At 40.4% G+C, this 24905-nt stretch overlaps 1 protein-coding gene across 1 annotated transcript; it reads right to left on the reverse strand.

The window, feature by feature from the left end:
* Nucleotides 1–11752: 11752 nt before the first annotated feature.
* Nucleotides 11753–13526, reverse strand: LOC131245057 (hydroquinone glucosyltransferase-like). The gene has a single exon (XM_058244239.1). The coding sequence runs from the start codon at nucleotides 13467–13469 to the stop codon at nucleotides 12054–12056; it is 1416 nt and encodes a 471-aa protein (XP_058100222.1). The 5' UTR covers nucleotides 13470–13526; the 3' UTR covers nucleotides 11753–12053.
* Between the last annotated feature and the right edge of the window lie 11379 nt (nucleotides 13527–24905).

Here is a 24905-nt window from a genome sequence, read left to right on the forward strand (position 1 = left end):
TCCTTGAATTTGAGATTCACAAGTCGTCGTATCAAGAAAATCTTGTTACCAGCTGTCTTCCTCTCATACAGCTCTTGTAATTTCAGCCATAGGCTAGCGGCTGAGGTTTCTGTAAACACATAGTGGAACACAGAATCATCCAGCCATTGTCTAATAAACTCTACCGCCTTCCTGTCCATCTTCTTCCAATCGTCATCAGACATATCCTTGGATTTTGCTGATATGCCTAAAATTGAAGAATATAAGTCATTGCAATAAAGCAAGTCCTCCATCTTAACCTTCTACATGTTCCAGGTAGAACCATTGAGGCTGATCATTCTTGACGAACTACCTTCCATAATTCAAAACCGATCCTACCCGTTCAATGAACTTAGCTCTGATACCACTTTGTTGGGGGCATTGCATAAAACCTTAGGATTTAGCCTCCCAGAACAAACCAGAATTATGTGATAATAAAGCAATGAAATAAATCAAAGTACAAACCACACCACACAAGAGATTTTTATGTGGAAAACTCTCAAAGAGGTAAAAACCATGGGACCTCGTCCAGATCAACAATCTACTATGAAGTAGAACGTTACAACCTTCTCCACTCACGCAGGAGTGGATAAACAATAAGAAAAACAAAGAAAATGGAGAGATCTCACCGATTACGAGGACGTGAAAGTGCTGAAATATGGTAGATCACCTCTATGAGCATAGCCTCCCTTTCATAAACTTCCTCTCTCTCTCACCTTTAATAGCCCTAAACCCTTTAACAAAACCTTGCAAAGCTTTAGAAAACCCTCTTGCCTTACCTCTTAAATACCCTAGAAAACCCTAAAGACCTCTTATTTATAGTTTAGGAAACTCTCTTTCCCTCCCTTGCGAAAGCCGCCTCAAAATTTCGAATCCCGCACAAAATCGGATTCAAATCTGCGTAACCAAGACTGGTCGTGCAGGCTACAAGACTGGTCGAGCACTGTTCACTCGACTGGTTGAGCACTGTTCACAGAGCTCACTGGACTTTGAGTCGAGAGAACTGAGGAAAAAAACCTCATCAAAAAGCTGAGTAGGTCATTCCAAAAAACGACTGCAGGCTATTTAAACGTTAAGAGAAAATCAAAACTTCAAACCTGGTTGATTCCAAAAGGATTTCTGACTATCTTGATATATTTTTTTATATTTCAAATTTAATGTAGGGAATGAGGTGATGAGGTCAATCACTGCCTCCTTCCATTAATAAACATTTTGAATTCACAAGATACGCTTGAATCCACGGGAGAAAATGTTCAAATCCATAATCAATGTGATACATTGCAAGATGTAATTTAAACTAAAGGTAAGAGTATTTATGTTAAAAGAGGGATCCATATGCTTTCCACCAAACAAATCCTCTTAAGAAATATGAAAACTCTCATACTCTGGCATATCTTGATGGTTGATACACAAACACGGAGATATGGTACTCATGGAAAGCAAGAAACTCGAATTAGACAATTCAAAATCTGCAGTCCATTTTAAATGGATCATGAGCCAAATAACTACAATGATGAATCTATTTAATCAGTTTATGAACAAACACACACGTGTGTGTACATATAGAGAAAGGAATGCTCACCTGTGCATTAGTTTTTGCTAGAACTTGTGAGAACTTTTTGAAAACTCATCACCCGTTATATGAGCCCAAAATCTGAATTGTCCAAGGCATGGAGCACCCCATAAAACCCCCTAGTCTCAACTTTTACTGTGATGAAAAACTTTAGTAGGCCATGACAAAAGAGGGAGGCAAATCAGGAAATTAACTACCGAAGTTTTGAATCGGATAAAAGTTAGGCCCTAGGGGGTTTCGTGGGTTCTGCATCACATGGACAGTTCAGAAGCATATAACGGGTGATGAATTCTCATAAAGTTTTCACAAGTTCCCACTAGAACTGGTGTGCAGGTGAGCATTGGCATTACTCTCTCTCTCAGAGTATGCATAGACGGTTGAGATGAAGACGTCCAAAGGTCCTAGTTGAACAAACAAATCAACCAATTTGATTTTGGGCTTGAGACCCATCTACAGTGGACCCTACCAATCGGAGGACATAATTAAAAGCCACTTCCCCTCCCCTCTCTCTCCTCGTCTTCTAAATTTTTTTTTTGCAATTTGTTGCACTTGTGTGAATAAGTTTTGTAGGTTAAACTTAACCTACAGAAGTTGTAGAAGATCTGTCCTCAAATGAATTACCATATTAAATTACCAAGGTGACAAGACCATATTCCTCTATAATTATGGAAATTCTACGGCAAGATGAGCCAGGTGGGATGGAGATAATATGTACAGGCCTCAGTCAATACCATATTCAAGACCATGGCAGGTAGAATGCACCCAAGCTCAACTCATGAGCTAAGACCAAAGTTCTAACCAAACGGACTTAACCTGATAAGAAACCCGGCCGTCTCAGGCTGACCTGGGCCTCCTGGAATACTACACAGACCATGTTTAAAAGACTCGGCAACTCAGACCAACTCTTCCACTCTCAAGTCGAGTCATGATTTGCTTGAACTGGCCTAACTCGGTAGTCTCAAGAGACTCGTCAGAGTCTTAAAACCATGACTCAGACCAACACTAATAAATGGATCTTTCGGTACACACGAGCTCGAGTCCAGCCCAGTCAGTTATCAGTTTTGAAGTTTGAACATGCAAGCCTCCGGATGGAAGTATTGAATCAAACCAAAGTGGGCTGTGGAGTTGGGCCAGCCAAGCCAAGTCAAAACCATTTCTAAACTAGTTTTGGAAATACTCTGTATTTTCAGTTTTAGGGAGCAGATTCCCTTCATCTGGAGCCACGGCATTTTCTTGCATACTGCGGACCTCTGCAATTAATGGGCCCACACATACAGTTTGGGCTTCCTTAATCATATAATAAATGGACCTTTCCTCCCTGAATGGAAGATATATACCGTTTACATTTGTATGATGCCAAATGAAAGGTTAGTATGGTCCAAAATTTGAGATTTCTGGACCAAGGCCCATTCACTAATGAAAATATCAAATGAATGGTTTTGATCTCATCCACGTAAGTCACTTGTACAGAACTAACAGGGTGGCAAACTGAATCTACTTCCCTTCGGTTTATATTATGAGGTGCTTCAAATTAATAAGGCTGAATTGAAAATGGGTTGCAAATACGTTCCTATTTGGGATTAGACCTGATCAGGTCCCTATCAAATCTCAATAGAACATTAGTAGAACCTAGCTTTAGGCGGACCCTGTTTATAAATCAATTTGTAATCATGCCCAGAAAGGACTGGGTCTGCAAGCCCACAGACCCGCTCCATTGCTAGCCGTAGAAAATCTCGTAGATTCTAATTACAGGCTGTCCATCTTCATGTGCCAAAAAATCAGCTCAACGCTAATGCAAACATGGCACATGTGTTGGTGATCTGACTCGTGCAATGACTGCTCTTCACGATGGGCCACACATCTGCAAAGAAATGGACTGGCCTGATTTTGAAGATGGTCACGTGCAACGAAGGAAACCACCATATGAGCGTGTAGGTGATGTATTGTAACCGTGGCATGATGTCATGTATGGTTTGGTTGGACCCGGATCCGATTCGTTTACAGCCCCGGATTTGCATTATATATATTCTCCATTGTAATTTAGTTTGTACAGGTTGGCCCCTGGCCTGCCAGTACCACTGATGTATAGGCCTGTCCAACCTCACGTGGGCACCAACATATGCTCAATGTTACACACAAGTGTGAAATCCAGTCCATCCATCCTAGGGTTCGACTACTCCAAAAGTCAAGTGTACCTGCTCAAAAGTCGAGCAATAATGCTAGAAAGAAAACGACATTTCAAAAAAGGTAAGTTTTTAATTTTTTAATTATTTTCCTTGCTTGCAATTTTTATTTTTTTAATTGTGGACCACCTAATCTGTGAATGGACATGATTTTTTAGAGGTTAAAACTATACTATAGGGCACTTAGCCATGGAGTGCGAAGCTAGGGTCCGTTAGTTGTTGGCCTAGGTGACTGGTTTGGGCATTCGAAATTATCTGGACCGTATATATAGTGGGCCAAAATGTGTACAATTTGGAATCTGGATGTTAGCTTGGTGGGTCGTTTATTGAGGATTTACGATCGTTCATGAGTCACGACTTGCGATGGGAGATATGATCAGCGTGGCCCTATAAATCTACATCCCCTGTCACCACACGTGGTACATGTCCACAATAAAAGCTTGAGTGCTCGATCGTGGAGCCATTTCTAGATTGTTTGTTCCAGAAATTAGGGCTGACTGATTATCAGATGAGCCACACCTTCTGTAAAAGAAATGAACGGTCAAGAGAAACTGATCGGAATTGAACAACATGAATACCATTTGGCTGACCTGAATAATTATATATATATGAGCCTGAGTTGGAGAAAACGCAGTCACATTCACACAGGGATGCCCATGACCACGACAGCCCCACACGGGTGAAGGAATTCCAAAAATTATATCTTTAGCTTGCATCACTAATTTTTAGAACAGTGTTTAAATATAAAAGCCTCTTTAAATCTCTCCCTATCAACATGGAATAAGCAATACTTCCAAAAAAAAAAAAAAAACGGAGTGGATATTACATATACAACATGGTGGGTTCCAGAGAGCTTGGGTGTTTTATACAACTGTTATTAAGAATTCTGGTCCTGACTGGACGACTGGCGTGACAATGAGGTTCACCAGTGCATCTGATTCTCATCAACCAAAAAAAGCCAAAGGGAACGGATTAGGTGCGCCCCAGCCAAACCCAAGATGGTGCAGTCCTTACTGTGGGGCCCACCTTAATATGTCTGTCCATCCGTTTTAACATACCATTTCGGGGCATGAGCCCAAAAAATGAAACAGATTCAATTCTCAGGTGAACATACTTACAGGAAATAGGGGTGATTGACCATTAGTGGGTCACAAATGTTTTGGATCAAGCTTTTGGATTTTTGTTTCCTTTCAGCCACCCTTATATAACATTATGAACAAGCTGAATAGCAAATAAACATTATGGAAATTATATTACGTGGGCCCTAGGAAGTTTTCAATGGTACGGCGTTCAATCACCACCACTTTTTCGGTCCATCTGAGATTTGGATCTTCTTCATTTTTCAGCTCTTACCGTAAAATGATATAGAAAAAATGAATGGACGGCGTGGATATAGAATACGTACATCGAGGTACGGTAAGTGAGGCTGGGCCGGCACCTAATCCGCTTCCAAGCGAAGGGCGAAGGGGGTGTCAAAAGGCCGGTTTGTTTTTCTTTTTTCCTTTTCTTTTTCTCTCCCATGACCTGCATCTTTTTGCTGTAGGCGTGGTGTGCCACGTTTTCAAAGGGCCATGGCTGAAAGAAGTTCACACCCATTAAATATCGAAACCATGTGCATGCCCCGGTCCACCAACCAACTTAGTGATGATTGTCAATGCTACGACAGTGTGATGTATTGCGACTGCCCATCCACGGTGGCCCACCGGATGGGTAACCCAGATTTCGTGCATTTAGTAAGGAAATAGCACAAATGGCCAAGTGCTCCTTACACGTCTCTGAACAAAATTGGGTCCACCCACTTTCCCTTCTTTCTCGTGAATAGTAACGTTTCGGCGTTTGTTGGAAAAGGGCACTGCTCCACTTCGGAAATGCTATGGACTAGAATCCTCTGTAACCATTGTTGTAGAGTGAATAATACCTGAGTTGTGTGGGGTCCACCGTGTCCCTCATCTTCTCCATGCATCTCCAAGATCAGCCTCATCCATGACTCAGGCAAGCCTTATCATAGGAACTTTTTATATAAAAGAAATAAATTTTTTTGAAAAAATTATTTTCCGTGTACTCAGCCAAATCACCCTGCACTCATCCCCATCCACAGGCTGAAAAAGTCGATCCAAGTGGCTGTCTGAAAACCATGCCGTACGTGTTAAGGACCAGTTTGGATGCACTTCCACAAAAATGAGAATTTGAAGGAGGAGCTTTCAAGCACAGTTGTTTTAATGTGTTAGTTTACTTAGCAGGAAGCTCTCTTTGACCGGTCGAGCAGATCCCTTGACTAAATGAGCAACGCAGTAAAAGACATCCGATTTACAGAAGGCTGCACTACGTCTCCTTTGAACGGAGGAGAAAAACCCCATCACACCCAAATGCAAAACATCAATTGCTATTTGAATGAAAATGGTGTTTAGGCCTCAAATGCACCTTCTTGGCATGTATCCAAACTAAGAATTAAGAGGGATGTAAGTTACTTGTAAATACTCTCCTATAAACTTTGATGAAGTTGAATGAAAATGGCTGCATGAGTGTGTCAGACATGTGGTAAAGCACAGAATCTTCAATTCACAAGAGGGAATATCTAAAGTGAGTTTATGGGCCCCAGGTCTGACATGCATGTGCAACACGTTTTCATTGGGTCATATAACTATAGGGAGCAGGCGGTCCTTACTGTGGGGTCACATTGAAACATGTATCATATATTCCCATTATACATCCAGTTTTTCAGATCATAGCTTCAAAATGAAGTGGATCTAATTCTTAGGTGAATCATACCATAGAAATAAGTGGTGATTGAACACCTTATCATTTAAATATTCTTAGGGCCCACCGTATTGTTTATTTGCCATCCAACCTATTGACAAGGTCACATAAACATGGGTGAAGGAGAAAAAATAAATATAAGCTGGATCCAAAACTTGTGGACTATTAATGGTCAGCTACCACTGTTTCCTATGGTATGGTCCACCATCTGATTTATTTTTGGGCTCATACCCTAGAATAATCCAGCAAAACAGATTGACTGTATAGATATAGAATATATGCATCAAAGTGGGCCCCACAGTAAGGACTGCATCATCTTGGGGAGGGTGGGGCGGCACCTAATCCATGTCCCATAACCACAGGTCACTGGCAAGTCTGGACGGAGAGGCAAAAGCAAGTGAGCTGAAGGGGAGCTAAGAGAAATGGCTCCCATGAGTAAGCATTAATGTCCACACAAAATGTGATTACTTAGGGGGTGTTTGGCGCATGGCATTGGGAAGGGTTAAGTGGGATGGGATTTAAAAAACGTAATTATTACGCATAGAAGAGATTGTCCCTGTTACCATGAGATAATGTTATGTTTGTAATACAAGGGTACATTGAATAGATATACCCACGATCATTTGGAACTATTAAGAATAACACGTATGTGTTATATCCAAACCGTTCATCTGTTTTGTAACCTCATTTTATGGCATGGGCCTAAAAATGAGGCAGATCCAAAACTTATGTGGCCTGAAAGAAGTTTTCAACGGTAGGTATTTAATCCCTGCTGCTTTCCATAGTGGGGTCCACTTGAGCTTTAGATCTACCTGATTTTTAGGCCCATGCTCTAAAATGATCTCAAAAAATGGGTGGACTATGTGGACATAGCCCACACATCATGGTGGGAACTACACAACTTGCTAACATTGAGTGGAATTAGCACGGGACCTAATGCAATTCCATCTAATCTAATTCCAAACTTTTCCATTCTCCCCGAACATTGAGTGGAATTGGCACGGACCTAATGCAATTCCATCTCACCTAATCCCATCTAATACCATGCCCCAAACGCCTCCTTAGGGTTACAATATGTGATGGGCCACACTCCTACATATGGGCCTCAACTTTCACAATCTGGTGCACACCTTTCTAATCCACAACTAAGATAAAATCTCCAAAATTCTCACATCTCTTATCATTTATTATTTACGTATATTTTTAGTTGGACTATAGAAAAATAGAAGTGAACACATGGTTCACGTCACTTCCATATGAGATGTTCATCTTTTCTTTTAAAAAAAGAAAAGAAAAAAAAGTAGATGGTCCTCTTTCTCATCATAGCATTTTGATAGGGTTGGAAGTTCATCATACAAGCCTTTCCACTTTCCAATCGTTAGAATTTGATGAGTACCCCCTACCCTTCTTTCTTCATTTCATCATTCCACATGAGGAGGTTTTGATAAAATTATGCGGGCCACCTTGTGACAGCTACCTTCCAGAGTCTGGTTACCACCGTAAGATGGTAGACGTGTTAGAGATCTAGTCCATTCATCAGGTAGGTTGCTGTGAAGCTCTCTTAGACCAAAAGTATCGTGTTTGCTGATCAGTTAGATCACCTTTTATAAGTTAAATGGGCAAAATTTCAATTGTGCGCGTGGCTCACTTGATCAGTATACTACCCCAAATTTTGGTACATGGCACGTTTGCAGCGCATGCTACCTAATGAATGGTCTGGATCCCTGACATATGTGCCATCCAAAGTGGGAGCATGCCCCGACTGCTACAGGTATACTGCACCATTTCTTATAAGTGCTCACTCTTGCATGGTACATATGCCATTCCAGACCGTCCAAATGGCGATCCATGTTGTGTTGTCCTTAGAAGTATACGGATGATACCATCCTAACCATCCAGTTAATGCCCATCCAACCGATGATCAGTTAAATTTTTGGTGATCCAGATTCAATAGACAACATCAGATTGTTATTTTCATTGCGTACAGCTGGATTGATGTAAATTGATCTGGGACCGAAATTCCCATATCTGGATTGATGTAAATTGATGCCACATCGTAAAAAAGGTTTCTATCGTGTCAATGGGCCGGTCTCGGCTTGAAAAATCAGAATTTGATAGGGCCCGAGACGGCCCGGCCCGAACGGTTCAAAATCCGGCTTGATAACTACCTCAGGCCCGGCCCATTAACCAGTTGCTGAGTTACATTCATTTAGATAAAGGAGAAAAAAAACAAAAACCTTGATACTCTGCTAGGGTGTCATGGATTATACACAAGCACTAAGAAATTATTTATAAATTACGAATCTGATCTTGGTCATGTAACTTCGCAACAGTGGGTTCCACAATTTAGTCAGTTTAACTTGAGATAATGTATGTGGCTAATGCAATTTCTGAGTGCCTGTGCATCAAGCATCCTTCGCAGCCTGAGTATCATATTCCTCCTCTTTAAGAAATGTCATTGATTTCACATGTGAAGAAAAAGGCGCTATCGACCTGTCGTAGTGGTTGTACATCATTATCTTTCATTAATACGCATAGGATTATATAGGATGCGTGCCTCAACATCCATCCTGCTGATCAGGCAAACCACACTCGTACAAGAAAAAGAAAGAAAGAGCGGTTAGGAAAAAAAGTGCATCTGTGGCTTTTTTGTTGAGTGCATTACTCTGATCTCCGGGATATTGCATGTTTACGAGGCATACCATCTAATAAATGGTCCAGATTGATCACTCGTTGGGGGTGTGTAGACTCAAAGACCGTTTGGGTCATTAGAAGTCATGTCAGCTTGACTGGATAAGGTACCTGTTGTGAGTAAAAATGGATTGACTTAATGCAACCAAAAATAGCAACCATGGGAAGGTAACCCGGGTGATACAACCGCACGACCTCTCGTGAATGGCTTAACAACCTGACCACAAGCAGGGATCCTGTCGCCAGCGAACTCTCATTGATACGGCCAATGAGTTTCCGCCAAGTTACTGATTGACTCAATTTAGTCCCAGCCGAACACTTGACCCCAAAAAACCAACACCAGGGCTGCATAAGATCTTAGACCTGCAGCTCGGCCTCAACTGTTCAAGCTCGGCTATCTGTTACAGCCTTCATAGGTTCCAACCACTTAACCTTAATCGCTGTAAAGGATCTTGGAAGACAGCTGCGACTAACACTTGCCAAGTATGAAAATTTTCCATCAAAGGAGTACATCCCGGGGCTATAAATAAGAGTCCAAGCTACAAGAAAAAGGTACACACTATTACCCCACGTTCGACTAGACTCAATTGGCCTGCACTAACTTTGGCATCAGAGGGTGCCCTACCTTAGCAAAAGTCTCTATTGTTGTTTTACTTGCGCAGCAGGGACTCAAAGGTCCACTTAGGATGGCCAGAAAACTGCACCAACAGATACCTGTTTTCAGGTTAATTGGGTTCAGGCCTTGTTGCTCCTGAGTCTAGTTCTTGAAGACTTAGACTTTGATTCAATTAGGTTCAGTTACTCATTGGGTTTTTGATCCAGGTACCAAGTTGGTTGGGGGAAAATGAGATCATTTATGTGGTTAGGCCAACTAGGTGGATGGAGTAGACTGCGCACACATGTATCACTTTGACATATGTATGGTATGAAACGAATTTTCTTATACATGTGTGGCTTAAAAACCTCATTTCTTTTGCTAGAATAACTAATATATAATGTTCCTATTAAATATAGGGGGCATAACTTGACTCTAACTAGGTCCATAACATGGACCTTACCTGAACCTGACTAGATCTGATGTTTTGACCCCAATCTAGCTTAATTTCTTAACTTGGTCTGTCCATCCTTTACCTGCAGGTCTGGTACCCACTCACAGCCTTATCTAATGTTTCTAGCGTACCCGAGTTTGCTAGGGAATCAGCTCTGAATCTCATCAGGTCAAGTTGACACAGTTGAGTTTTGAGTCGAATCAGCAAGTTTTAGAACCATGGTGACCTGCAACAAAGGAAACTAGGCCACTATTGGTAGCTTTGAGACAGGGTCACAATATTCTATCAAAATCTGATCGTGAGATGTGCAGCCTCTCTTCTCGAAAGTAAAAAAAAAATAAAGGTTGAATCTATCAATAAGAGTGGGCGTAGATATCAGATTCCAAAAATAATTGATTTTTTGGTGCCCGTGGGCCATGCAGTGTAATAATACATGCGACACAAAGGCTACTGGCCCCGTTCGGACCCACCAAGCCCCACTGCTTGTTTTGTCCATTGTTTTTCGCTGTCCTAGAGATGATGCAACGTGGCCCGTACAAGATGTGAATTCAGTGGATGAGGGTAAGCATTTAATTCCTAACATAATGTGGTTAGATTCAGCCATACCTAGTTTGATCTGTTAAGTAGATAGGGTGGCATGTGGCCCAATTAAATATTACCACATTGGGGCCACATCCATAAATTCGCGTTGACGCTAGGATTTACTTAGCTTTACGTCCTAGGTGCCACATGGCTAGGCAAGACAAGTGACAAGGACGCGGGCTAGCGGATTGGATACTACCTAGCCCATACCTAGCTAGGAACCGACAGGGGCTCTGTGGGGCCACTGTAGCGTACGGGTTTTATCGGCACCATTTATCAATTTTGCCATATCATTTTACGACACAAGATTAAAAATAAGGTAGATCAAAGGCTCAAGTGAACTATGCATTAGAGATTGTACACCTATCATTGAAAACTTTTGGAGGCCTTAAAAGTTTTAGATCAAGTTGATATTTGTGTTTTCCCTTTTCATACAAGTCTACGTGACCTTATGAATAGGTTACGTATCAACAAACTATCACAATGGCCCATGAAGGTTTCAACAGTGGATTCATTATCATCACTGTCGCAATTCATGAGGTGTGCTCCACTATAGCCATGGATCTACTTATTTTTTAGCTTTAACTTAAAATGATATGAAAAAGTGGATGGACGTTGTACATCATAGTCGGCCCTCAAAGACCATATCCGTTCCTAGCTTGTGACCTGCCATGTGGGTGGGACCCTGACTATATGGTCCACCTTGATGTATGAATTTGTATGTCCATACTGTCCATTAGAGAGAGGTCAGGATCGTCTCATCAATCCAGTTTTTTTTTTTTTTAAATCCGCCCAATTTAAAGTCGATACCATCATTCGGACGGTTCATTATTGAAGTACACGTGTGTCACATGTACAATTCCCACCCTCATGTGTATGGATCATCACGCTCTTAAACAAACAAACAAGTCACCTTTTCTTTTTTCGCTGATACGATTGATTACAATAGATAAGTAGTTAATGTGAATGGGTCCCACACTTTAGCTACTTACTTGTGTTGAAATCACGCGACTTTAAATCGAGGAAAGAAACGTAACGAGAAATAAAATATATAAAACACAAACATACCTATACTCGAGTGTAACTAAGACGGATTACACCAACCTTAAAAAAAAAAAATAAAAAAAATTAAAAAAAAATTTAAAAAAAAAGGAGGAAAATGTAGTCATCATGGTGAAGATGATCGAAGAAGAAGAAAGTTCAAGCGTCCTTGATGCCCTTCCATTTGTGGGCCACCTCAAACATGGCCTTGTAGGATGACCCACCTTCAGCTAATGCCGTGGTACTTGCATACTTGAGCTCCACCATCCTTCTCCGCAGTCTCTTCCCTTCTTCTCCTTCCATCAGCCCTTTCACGACTCGAGCGATCTCCGCCCTCCCAACGATGCCACTTTCCCCATCGGTGGGCCTTAAGGCCACCTTCAGATCTTCCACCATCATCACAGCGTTCATCTTCTGCTCGGCGTAGAGAGGCCATGCTATCATGGGCACGCCGTGCACAATACTCTCGAGTGTAGAGTTCCACCCGCAGTGAGTGAGGAACCCTCCTGTAGACTCATGGCTCAGCACTTGTATCTGTGGGGCCCACGAAGGGATCACATGGCCCACCCCTTTGGTCCTTGATAAGAACCCTTTAGGCAAGAAAGCCAAAGGATCTTGATTGCTTTCCACACCGAAAAACGTTGCATTGGCCTTCTTTTCACTGGGGCTGCGTGCAACCCACAAGAATCTCTGCTCACTCATCTCCAATCCCAACGCCAGCTCATTCACTTGTTCAAGCGAGAGGGTCCCACCACTCCCAAAACAGACGAACAGCACAGAACCACGTGGCTGCTCATCCAACCACCTCAAGCACTCTGACCCATCACCTCCACCAATCGCAACGGTCTGTATGAGCGGTCCAACCGGGTAGACAGCCGGGATACCCGGTTCCTTCTCCTTGAGAGCCTTTATCGGGCCCGGTTCCAACTCCACGAAGCTATTTACCAAAATACCCTTGGCTTCATTGTAACGTTTGAACTTTCGTAATACATGTCCGTAAACCTCGTGCTTGCGGTCTTGAATCGGGTCCAGGAAGTCTTTCCCGTGAAGAGGCACACAACCGGGCAATTTCAGCGGTTCGGGGATATCTCTATACTCGCACGCGTACTGTTCGTCGAGTGTGGGTAAATGAAGGCAAAAAGATAACGCCATTGCTGATGGTGGGAAGAAAATGTAAGGTGGGATGCCGAATTCTCTTGCTACGTCGAAGGCGTCCATCCCAAAGAGATCAACGACGAGCGCGACGAGCCGGCTCGTCGAGACTAAGCTCTTAAGGACGTCGCGGATCCCAGGGAGGGACCGTGCGACACTGGATATGATGTGCGTTTCGATCTTGCTGTCGGCAGGAAGGTCGTTGAGCGTAATTGGAGGAAGTTGGATGGAATTCACATTCTTCGGGAGGGCGTCGACAACGGATTGTTGAGGATTGGAAGAGGAATCGGTGGAGATGGAGAGGAAGGTGACTGAGAAGTTGTGGTGGAGTACTAGTCGTCTGGCGAACTCAGCGAGTGGGATGAAGTGACCCATGCCCGGACTCGGCAGAATCGCTATGTGGGGAGTTCTGCTGTCTTCCATAGCTGCTCTTCTCTACTCTATTTGTTTTTTTTTTTTTTGCTTGTGGTGTCTGTGAGTGGAGAGATTTGGATTTATAAAATGCGCGGACGGGAGATTCCACAGATTCTTCCAAGTGGGTTGTTGTCGTTGTTGTTTTTTCCTGTGATTTTTCCCTATGGCCACTCACCTTTTCGGCTATGAACCAAAAACCTACTGCCTTTCAACTATTTCTGAAAACCCACCTATAGACTATAATTATCACTATTAGACATTTAAACGCCTGCTGTTATGTACATGTACCAATTGGTTTTCTTATTTTGGTATTGACCCAACTACCCTCACTTTAATGCACCTGTCAATCTCCCTCATTATGCTTGAAACCACCGACGCGTGCCACTGCTACCTAACCTTCAATAGTACATGGGGCCCACCTTGTTGTTTGTGAGAAATCCATCCCTTCCATCTGCTTTTCCCACTCATTTTAAGGTACGCGTCCTAAAATGAAGTGGATCCAAAGTTAAGAGCAAGCCCACAATGGCTCCAAGAAGTTTCATCAGTGAGGGTTCAATCCCCAATGTTTCTAGTCCTTTCGTCCGTTGAAGCTTGGCATCGGCCTCTACTATTAAATGATCACGAGAAACAGACGTATGGCCTGGATCGTCCCAAACATCTTATAGCCCCACGAACAGCGACCGACCGTGTACTCCCCCTGTTTGGCTTACTTAAGCTTTTGGTTGGAGGACCCATGACCTAAAATAACGAGGTAAAACACATGGACTGAGAGGATTTGTCACCAACATCATGTTGGACGCGGATTTCCTGCGAAAGCCTTTCGCAGGAAGTTCCTGCGCAAGATTCTGTGTGGGGCCCACTACGATGTTTTTGAGAAAGCCACTCCGTCCATCCGTTTTAAGAGTTCATTTCAGGACATTTGACCAAAAATGAGGATGATCAAAAACTCAAGTGAGCCACGCGAGAGGAAATAGTGGGGATTTAGTGACCACCGTTGAAACATTTATATAGCTACAAAAGTTTTGTATCCGATTAATTTCTTGGGTTTTTCACTTAATCTCAGTGAAAATGACCTTATAAACGGTTTGGATGGAATATAAACATCAAGGTGGATCCTGGGAAGGTTTCAACGGTAGGAATTCCTTTCCCCACTGTTTCATCTAGTATGGCCCCCTTGAGTTTTGGATCCTAATCATTTTCGGTCTCATGTCCTAAACTGAGTTCATAAAACGGATGGACGGGTTAGATTTCTAATAAACATCACAATGGGCCCCATCTAGAATCCTTGCGCAGGAACTTCCTGCGAAAGGCTTTCGCAGGAAATCCGCGTCCTGGACCTCACCTAAATCGGGCAACGCTCGCCTTCTGTACTTAAATGTTCATCAAACCTGTAACTGGGGCATTAATTGATGTTATTTGCCATGCTATTCTAACCTAGATCCTATATGATCCACTTTAATGATTTTCAGAAATCCACAACGTTCATCTGTTTTTTCAGATCATTTTATAGCATAGTCATAAAAATAAAAATGAGGCAGATCCACGATCATAGATGGGATACATCCCATTCTTTTCTGTCATGTGGCCCACTAGAGCATAGTAGCAGCCTCATTCCAGGGCCCTTGCAAAAAATGATAGGGCAAAACAGATGGTCAGAGTGGATTTATCGCACACATCATGCAGCCACACGAATGTGTCAATGGTTAACGTTCAATTCCCACAGTTTTATGCTCGTTTCACCCTCTTGAATTCCAAAAGGTAGTCTATATTATTACCAGTTGGACTGCGTGATAAAAAACAATTTACATCTGTTGATATATAGCAGAATATAAGTCTGATCCGTTAATAAGCTGATGTGATCTTTATATATATATATATATATATATATATATATATATATATATATATAAAGATTATGATAATAATGATCATGTGAATCTATTGGACGGGTAGGATTTTTCACCCATTTGAAAGGTTGGAAATTACCGCTGGGTGGATTGTAATTTGTAGTCAACCGGTTGGTCTGGAGACCATCTCTTTTCTATTTTGTTTTTTACGAGAAAAACTTGGTTACCCTACAGAACGTTGTGGTTGATACGCAGTCACTTACAAACAATACACAACATCGAATATAAGTAGTTTTAATTAGAATGTCCAAAACATGAGCTTTAATTAGAACAGATATTACACAGATTAGGCTTTTTTACTACATGATTGGTGAATATTCAATGGACGGCTGTTGTGAGAATTAGTTAGCAGTTCGAATTTGACAAAAAGCTCTACGTTTGTTCATTGTTTAATATTAGTTCATTCCGTCTGAATTTGTTGTGGAGATCTATCCATGGTAGTTCAAACAAATCTGACGGTTTGATTTGAGTTAATATGTGCGTGTATAATTTATGAGTGACCACGCTAGGATCCTCTCCTGGAGTATGAAATACTTTCCTTTACGATTAAACTCCTGTGTTTGTTTTGTACCATTTAAAAATGGTGATGACTCTGCAACTGTACACACTGCGTAGTTGAATCGAAGATCAGACGGTCCATAACACTGATCCAACTGTAGATGGAGCATAGTTGAAAATTTACACAGATAAAATAATATTTAACCATTTGATTGTTCCTTTGAAGTTTGGACCACTAATTATTCTACTTTGTACAATCCTTTGATAGCCATTAATTGGATGGTTAGGTTGCTTGATTAGCATGGATTTAGAGATATGCTCCAGAAATAGCAGACCGTTGGACTGGATATCTGGACTTCTGTATCGCACGTTAGATGGATCAGCCACCACCATTTTCCAAATCCTGAAAAACTAACGTAGGTGTTTAATGTATCTTGAGAGAAAGGGACAGGAGGCATTGTGGCCTTGCGGGCTGGATTCCTGTAGGGGCGTCAATGGGCTGGGCGCGAGCCTAAAATCAGAATTCTGATCGAATAAGTTGCCCGAATAAGTTCAAAATCCGGCCGGTGACTTACTCCAGGCCCGGCCCGTTAACAACCTATTCCTGAAAAGGGGAGTAAATTGATGCTCTGTCAGCGTATGACGCTTAATAGTCAGGCACCCATAAATTGTTCACGTGTCATGCATTATCTTATACTAAATAAAACATTATAGAACCCACTGCTTGCATATCAAAACCCAACATTTATATTATATAAAGAATTACAACCATTGATTTCGTAGACATTTGTTTGTTAAAATAATACCATTGGATATTTTCATCTTAACCGTCCAATCAATGTCCATCAATCTGATAGTCAGATAATCAAATAAACCTAAAATTTAGTTCAAGATACATCTAAAACTGGTACCCATGGATTAGACAGTTCAATTTTACGCAACATATAAAAAGTTGAAGTAATTTCGCAGTACCTGCTCATCACACTCTGCCAGTACCAAAGTTTTCCTCCACTGAAATGGAGTGAGGTCAGATCTAACGTAAGCCTTATGCACTACAAAACTGATGTAAGCATTGTGCAATCCATATGAAAGCAATCTATTTTTCTCATCTTATTTAAATGTTTCCTTTTTGCGGTTACTATGGAATAAAGTTCCACTTACCTACTTTTGGTTCATGGAAGCTTGTTTTTTGTTGGGGGGTTTATTTATTGGGTTGAAATGTTGCTGGAGACAATTGGAACCGATCTCTCTAGATGTGTCAATGTGATGAAAGTGGTAGAGACGTATGGGCATGTCTGTGACCTTAAAGTCTCATAATCTGGTGGGCCACACTTTTATGAAAGAATAGGACGGTTTTAAAAATATATATTGATTTGCAGTCCACATACAATGGGAGGAGTCATTTTTAAGAAATAAAAATACAAAAGACAAGATCCGCCTGATATTTTTAGCTGTGGCACGTGTCACACGCTCGTGACACATTGTGGGCGATGTCGTGGATGGCCGACAATAGGATCACACCCGTGAGTGACATTCGGGCTTTTAAGTAAAAGTTAAAAAAATAAAAATAAAAGAAATGAATGTCTACGTTGAAAAGGGTAAAGAGGATGTAACCGGATGACTAGGACTACGTAATCATTCAAAGGTTTTGTACGGTGGACTATACACGGTAGGGCCCACCAGTGACTTCTCTAGATTCAATCGATGAATCCACATCAAAACCTACTGGTGGGACCTACCGCGTGTTGTGGGCTTGACATCTGCTCCGTCCATCAGGTGGGCCTTTTCATGTTCACCATACATCCTTATGATCAAGACGATAAAGGCTCAAGTAGGCCACAGCATAGTTAAAATTAAACTCGTATCTAAAACCGTCTGGATCACACATTGTGGGCTGCTTGAGTTTTGGTTGGAGCTGATTTTGAATTGTCCGTTCATCCTGATGAACTGGTCGGACGGAAAATATTCACCCACACAAATTACCTATGGTTAGCATACCCTCCCATCTCTCACTATCCTCTGTGGCATGGCCCACCAAGTGTGGAATCGACTGATTTTTGGCCCTACGTCCTATATAGCAACGAGGGGCACATCCGATGGACGGTGTACGTCACACAAAAGACACGTATGCCACGGAGCTTGAATGTTTTACCCGTTGAGATAAGACTTTTGGAGTAATTTGGCATTTTTTTTTTCTTTTATTAATCAATGAAACTAATCCAAAGTACATGCACATATGGGTTGGCGATGGGAAGGATTGGATCAATCGGCCTGATTCACTTTTGAGGCTGGATCAGGCCAAGCTAAAACGGGTAGTGGCTGGGGGTTTTGGTATAGAAAATGTGACTTTTGTATATAAATGGGTTGGGATTGGGTTAAACTTTCCCCAACTCACTCTCAACATTAGGCTACGTTAAATGACCTTAATCAATACGTTAAATGACCTTAATCAAATCAGGCTCAAGCGTGAAGCTGGAGTAAGAATTATTTGTTGGAATTATGAGCCACATATAATATATTTTCATCTGGCAATGCAATGCTTGGTTTGAATCAATTACATAACCATTAGACTGGGCCTACGTTATATTTGAGTGTATAAAGTTTTATAAGATATGAAGTATCACTTGGAATTCTGAATAGAGTTGTATAAAGTGTTTTACTCTTCTTTTCCAGTAGTAGGGAAGCATGAGTAATGAGAAAGTCCTGAAATTGATAGTTTCTTCCCATTGCCACTCTATTGTAAGGACTATTCAGTCTCCAACTCTATACATTATTTACTTGCTGTTCCGTCTGTATTTGAGTGTATAAAGTGTAGTAGGGATGGAAGATCAGATATACAAGATCTGAGTTATGCTCTAAGCCCTCACTTGTAAACATTCTCTCATTCATAAACTTTGAGCATATCCCGTGGACTTAGGTAAAATTGCAGTGAGGATGTGAAGTAAATAGCATTTTTTTTATTATTATTATTATTTTTTTTTGTGGAATTCACTGTCCATGAATAGCTGCATTTCCCCTCTCTCTCTTTTTCAAGAGATTTTATTTAAAATTTTAGACAGCAGCGTCCAAATGGGAGGTCATGTCCATGGATAACGACGCATTCAAACAGTCCATGGATGTTAGCAGATCCAAACACAATAATGGTCTCTTAGAAATGGATCCAATCCAAAGTGGAGCCCATTATCCATTGACAACTGATTCGTACATTATTTGCTCATCCTGGCAATGCAAATCCAACGAAGAACAGATTGGATGAAATATTGAAAACACTCCGTGGGCCCCACACGTGAAACTGTGGTCCGTCTTCCCATTGTTCCCTGTATTGTGGATCAAGTTAAGTTTTTGCAAGAGGAACTAACACAAAAGGGCTCACTTGATGGATGGCGTGGATTTCACACAAACAACACGGTGGGCACCTTGGAGAATCGGGGTTATGTTTTTCTGGATTTCTATCTCGTTGTGCGAGGCTTCTGATTGAATACAATCCCCTGTATCAAGTCCCACATGGGGGCCGAGTTTCCACCTTGGGATTGCATCTTTGCTGATGATCATCTGAACCGTTCAAGCTCAAGATTCTATTGTACGCATATCATTTAAAAAAAATAAAAATAAAAAATAAAAAACATTTGTTTAATGGATGCTTACACATAAAAATGAAAAAATTCAATCCAAGAGTCAAAGGTGAAGATGAATAAGCATAATTATAAGATCATAGCTTGTCTAAGGTATAATCTAGGGATGGAAATACATATTTGAAGGGGTGTACATCGAGTCGAACCGAATCGAGCTGGCCTCAACTCAACTCGGCTCGAACACTAGCTGACCTTAGCTCGAACTTGGGTCAGCTCAGTCCTCGAGCCCGACTGGCCAGCTCGGCTCAGTTCAGTTAGCAGCTCAGGTCGAGTTTGAGCCAAGATCGAGGCATTTCCACAAACACCTGAACTGCAGCGTCAAAACCCCACTATTCATTTAGATACCATTACTTCTGCTTGGAAATGCAAGTATATGTTCCTTTTATGTTATAGTTTTCGATCTTCTCTCTCCTCCATTGATCAAATCTAGACCGTTGAAAGAAAATGCCAGGAGACAAAAAGATAGGTGTAGCCGTTGATTTCTCGAAGAGCAGCAAGCTTGCTCTCAAATGGGCCATCGACAACCTGCTCGACAAGGGTGACACGCTGATCGTCCTTCATGTCAAGCACGGGAAGGTTGATGAGACCAAAAACTAGCTCTTGCTGAAAACCGGATCACCTAAGTTGCTATTCCTCCACTTGATCTCATCCATTCATTGAAAAATAGGAATGGGTCTCTTCTCTTTTATCCTCAGTTGTTGGATTATGCGTTTGTAGCTCTGATTCCATTGACGGAGTTCGGAGAGCCGGAGGTGTTGAAGCAGTACGATATTGAAATCAGTTCGCCGAGTTTGATTCGATCCAAGTTGAGTCGAGCTGGGGCCTGCTTGAATTCGGCTCGAACTCATTTTCGAGCTTAAAAAATCAACTCAACTCGGCTCAAACTCAGCTTCGAACCAAGTCGAATCGAGCTAGCTCGGTTTGTGTACACCCCTACATATTTGTATGATATTGGAATATTAGGACACTATATCCTAATTAAACACATTTGTATGATATTGGAATATTAGGACACTATATCCTATCTAAACACATGACAGATAAGAGATGATATACGAGAGAATTATAAGAAATATAATATGTTAAAACCACCTCTTAAAGGAATATACAAAGTAGGGTGATGTTCAAATCAAGTCTGCCCATATGCTTGTCCTTAATTAGCACGAGTGGCTTATTGCATCTTACAAACTGATGAGACAATCCTATCCATCACTTTTTCTATAGTTTACCCCCCATTCCATACCTTTTACCATTAATTATTTTTATTTTATATCATTGATTGCTTGCCTCCAAGTGCAGAGGTTCGTAAGTAATATCCTGTGGGTCGATCTCACAGGGAGATGAATTGCGAGAAGGAGAAAATCAAATACAAAACCAATTAAGTAATAAAAACTAAACTGATGATTTGATTTTGAGATTTTTGAATGGATGTAATTCAACTGAATTAAAATAACATCTAAGCTTCAAAGTTTCACACATAGGTTAATGTTCCAAAATCATGATGACTTGATTAATACAACTAGGATCAGAGCCTATGATCAGCCTAATCGGAAAATAAAAAATAAAACAATTTAAATATTTTAATAAATGATATAAAAAATTAGAAAATCATGAATTCGCATCACTGATATATACTCTCAAGCGCCAGAGATTTTAAAAATTCAATATCAATAAGATAATGAAAATCAAAGAAATATAACAGGTTGAGAACCTTTCCTATATAGGAAATCTGATTGATCTAAGGTAAGCCTATTCATCAATAAGGATCTCATATGATGGAAACATATGGATCTGACAAGAGAATAAAAAACAAAACCTAAATAATAGATAACATGAATATACTATTCTTCTCATCATTAAAACGATCAATCAACATAACTTAAAAAATTATTAAACCCATGTGCTTCCCTTCTAGCTTGAGGTAGAAAGAACTTAGAAAAACATATCTAAAATAGGAAAAAAAAGTAATAAGAAAGAAATAAATGCAAATAGAAAAGATCTAAGAGGAAAATAAAATAACTTATAAAATTGAAAACCCTTTAAAACCCTAAATATTGCTCTTGAATGCTTTTAATGAAACATAGGAAAGCCCTAGGAAGCCCTATTTATAAGTAGGAAACTCCAATTTTCATACAAAGTTGGAAAACTCTATAAACTGCCTCAAATATACGCAGTTTCTCAAAATAGACTTCTCACTACATAGTTTATTTAAAATCGATTTTCTGCTGCAAAGTTTTTCAAAATAACCCTGAGTTTCAGATTATGCTTTTTAAGGACAATTTCAAGATTCTTCACTTCAAATCTTCGATTCTTTTCATTCCTCACTTGGTTTTCTTGGATCTTTGACATGTAAATTCTTCAATATTGATCTCCTACGATCCATCCCTTGCCTTGGTGATTCTTAAGCATCAAATCCATGCTTTTTAATACCCTTTTCAATCCAAGTTCTTAAATTCACCTTGCAACACATACATGGGTAAAATAGAATATTAAACTAATTTATGTTCATAAAATTGAGATAGAAATGGAGAAAATTATGCATTATTTGAATCTCAACAACTATCACCAAGATGGCCTCAAATCAAATTGATAGAATGGCTTAATAGGAGCGATTTTTGAAACATAGACCATCCTTGCTCGGGCTTATTGACTATGGGTCATCCTGCCGTATGTCCTATGGAAGGATAGCTTTACCATGTTACGGTTCTTCCTGCTCTACCGTATATGTCATCTCACTCATAAAAAAAACTAACAAAAAAAAAAGAGATGATTGTTAATTCCACAATTGTAGAGCCTCACACATCTATGCAGGGGTACACATGTAAAAGACACATATGTGAGACCTGAGTTTTTGTATGAAGTAGGGCCGGACACGGCGTCCGAGCAGGGCTATGTGGGGCCCAATGTGATGTAAGTGTTTTATCTAAGCTGTTCATCGTTTTCCTCAGATCATTTTAAGGTATGATCCAAAAAATGAGGCAGGTCCAGGGATTAAGTGGACCACAAGGTGGGGATTGAACGTCCACCATTAAAAACTTCTTGGGAGCTGGAGAAGTTTCGGATCAAGCTGATATTTGTTTTTTCACTTCATCCACGTCTACATGACCTTATGAATAGGTTGGATGGTAAAAAAAAACATCACGGTGGCCCTTAGAAAGGTTTCAATGATGGGTGTCATTATCACCGCAGCTTCCTTTGGTGTGTTCCACTGGAGCTATGGACCTGCTTTCTTTTTTGGGTCATACCTTAAAATGATATGTGAAAAGCAATGAACGGTGTGGATAAAACACTTACATCATGGTGTGCGCCTCAAAGCCCTATTCCGACAGATGATTTTACCGTCCCGATGGGGGTAGGATGCAATCCGCGCTGGAAGTAGGAAACTTAGATCCTCTATCTAAAAATCATTTGATTTAACTGATCTTGAAGTGGGCCACACTGTACATAGTATGTTGGTAGCTAAATTATTTTCCTATCCATTCAACTCAACAATCTAGCTCACCTAATGGAAAGATCAAATCTTCTAGAAGCAATCACGTCGTGAGATATGGACGTGGGTGTGGATGTATACAGCTCCGTATACATGTAGAATTGGCAAACCTTGATAAACAAAATACAAGCGCAGTATTAATGAAAAGCCTATTTTAGTCAATTAACTCATTATCTTTTGTTGACTTTTTTACAAAGTGTATGAAATTTAGTATATAATTTTTTATGCCTTAACTATAATTAGATGATTAAAGGTTGTATAAATGTGATTGTATTATAATTAAAGTGCTCCAAAGTCACTTTTCCAAAAATAATACTTTAAATTTTAAAATTTTAATAAATTGACCATGCTCGAGTGCTCCAAATCTAAAGTGTTCTGAGAGCACCGTAAGTTATGGTGCTGCTAGTTTCATTGGTTCATTTGTGCAATTCAATTGATCAATGAACTGTCCATTACATTTAGAATGCATTTCATAGTTTATGGACCTTATTTTCTACAGCCATCCGTACTCAAAGCTATGATGGGATGGCTATAATTGACTAAAATAAGTGATACTTTAGGATCATAACCACTCCATGATGGTCCCTAACATGTAGATGGATCAAATTATTGATTAGATGCATTTTTGTGTCATTGATGTTAACTATCCGTATTAAATACCATTGATCAAATGGTTTATTTGCCAGATTGGTGTGATGTTTGCATGGCAGGAAATTTGAGCTGAACCTGGCGAACAATCTAGGTCAAAAATATTGGATTGTTCAGGTGTCCCAATGCAACTACAAGTGCTCTAATTTATATTGCTGTAAGAACATGCAATAGAGCATCTCTCTAATAAATTATATAGGGAAAGTACGACCTAGGCCTCTCTCGATCTGGACTTCCACGCACTACGGCCACCAAAACAGGTATAAGGCTCAATGCTAGTATCTACTTTTTATCTTAAACTTAAAGGCGCCTTAAGGGGAGAGGGGTGCAAAAGGGTTGGGTCAGGTGGAGGAAGTTCCAAACTTAACCCACTTAATAATATATTTGAAATTTGACATCAGTTGTTACCAGTTAAAATTTTAATAAAGTTTGCATTGGTCCAAATCAAAATAAGCTAATCCATTTATTTAATGGACTTACTGACATGCCCTAGATTATGTCCGGTCACACACCATGGCTCAAATGGGACTAAACTGGTTGCTGAAAGACTAAAAAGGCACCCAAGCTCAGTTTGCGTGCAAATGGTGCAAACTTATGACGATTCGAACCAAGAACCCATGGAACAAAATCATCCCTCATCATTAATCAAGATCATGATCTTTTGGAATAATATATATAAGAGAAATGCTCATATACAACTAGTTGTACACACAACTTGTTGGCGTGTGGGCCCACAATGGGGTTCGTATGACATCTCACTCAACCATAGTGAACAAACGCCAGAAAAACCCCACAGTCACATCAGTTACATCTGGCTAGATTTAACCTTTTTCAAGGGCATCCCATTTGCATAGTGGGACAACCTCTCTTTTTTTTTTTTGTTAGCTTGTTAGTACACCCCACTGTCAGTTCACACTTCACTGTTAGCCACCCCACTAGGGATCGATACCAAGCCCTCAGTGGCATGGTGGGACAACCTTGTTAGACGGGCAAGATATGATATAAACATCATGGTGGAACCTACACGTCTACTAGTTGTGTATGAGCATTTCCCTATATGTTATGAATAGTTGTTTGTTAACATAAGAAATTTTATAAAATTAACTCTTTTTGAAGAAAAAAAAAAACACAACAGTTAGGAAAGCATCTATGAGTTCCAAAGATTACTATATTTAAAATGGAGGTGACAATACATTATAGATGATTAGGATTCACTTACCAAAATACAAGAGAATTCACTCTCAAAAGGGAGCATTAAATAAGGAGGTGG

This window comes from Magnolia sinica, chromosome 5 (genome assembly GCF_029962835.1).
Source record: "Magnolia sinica isolate HGM2019 chromosome 5, MsV1, whole genome shotgun sequence".
Lineage (NCBI taxonomy): Eukaryota > Viridiplantae > Streptophyta > Magnoliopsida > Magnoliales > Magnoliaceae > Magnolia > Magnolia sinica.

Bases quoted from the DNA above. Each gene is read 5' to 3' on its own strand.
- LOC131245057 (XM_058244239.1), bottom strand. From the start codon at position 13,469: ATGGAAGACAGCAGAACTCCCCACATAGCGATTCTGCCGAGTCCGGGC.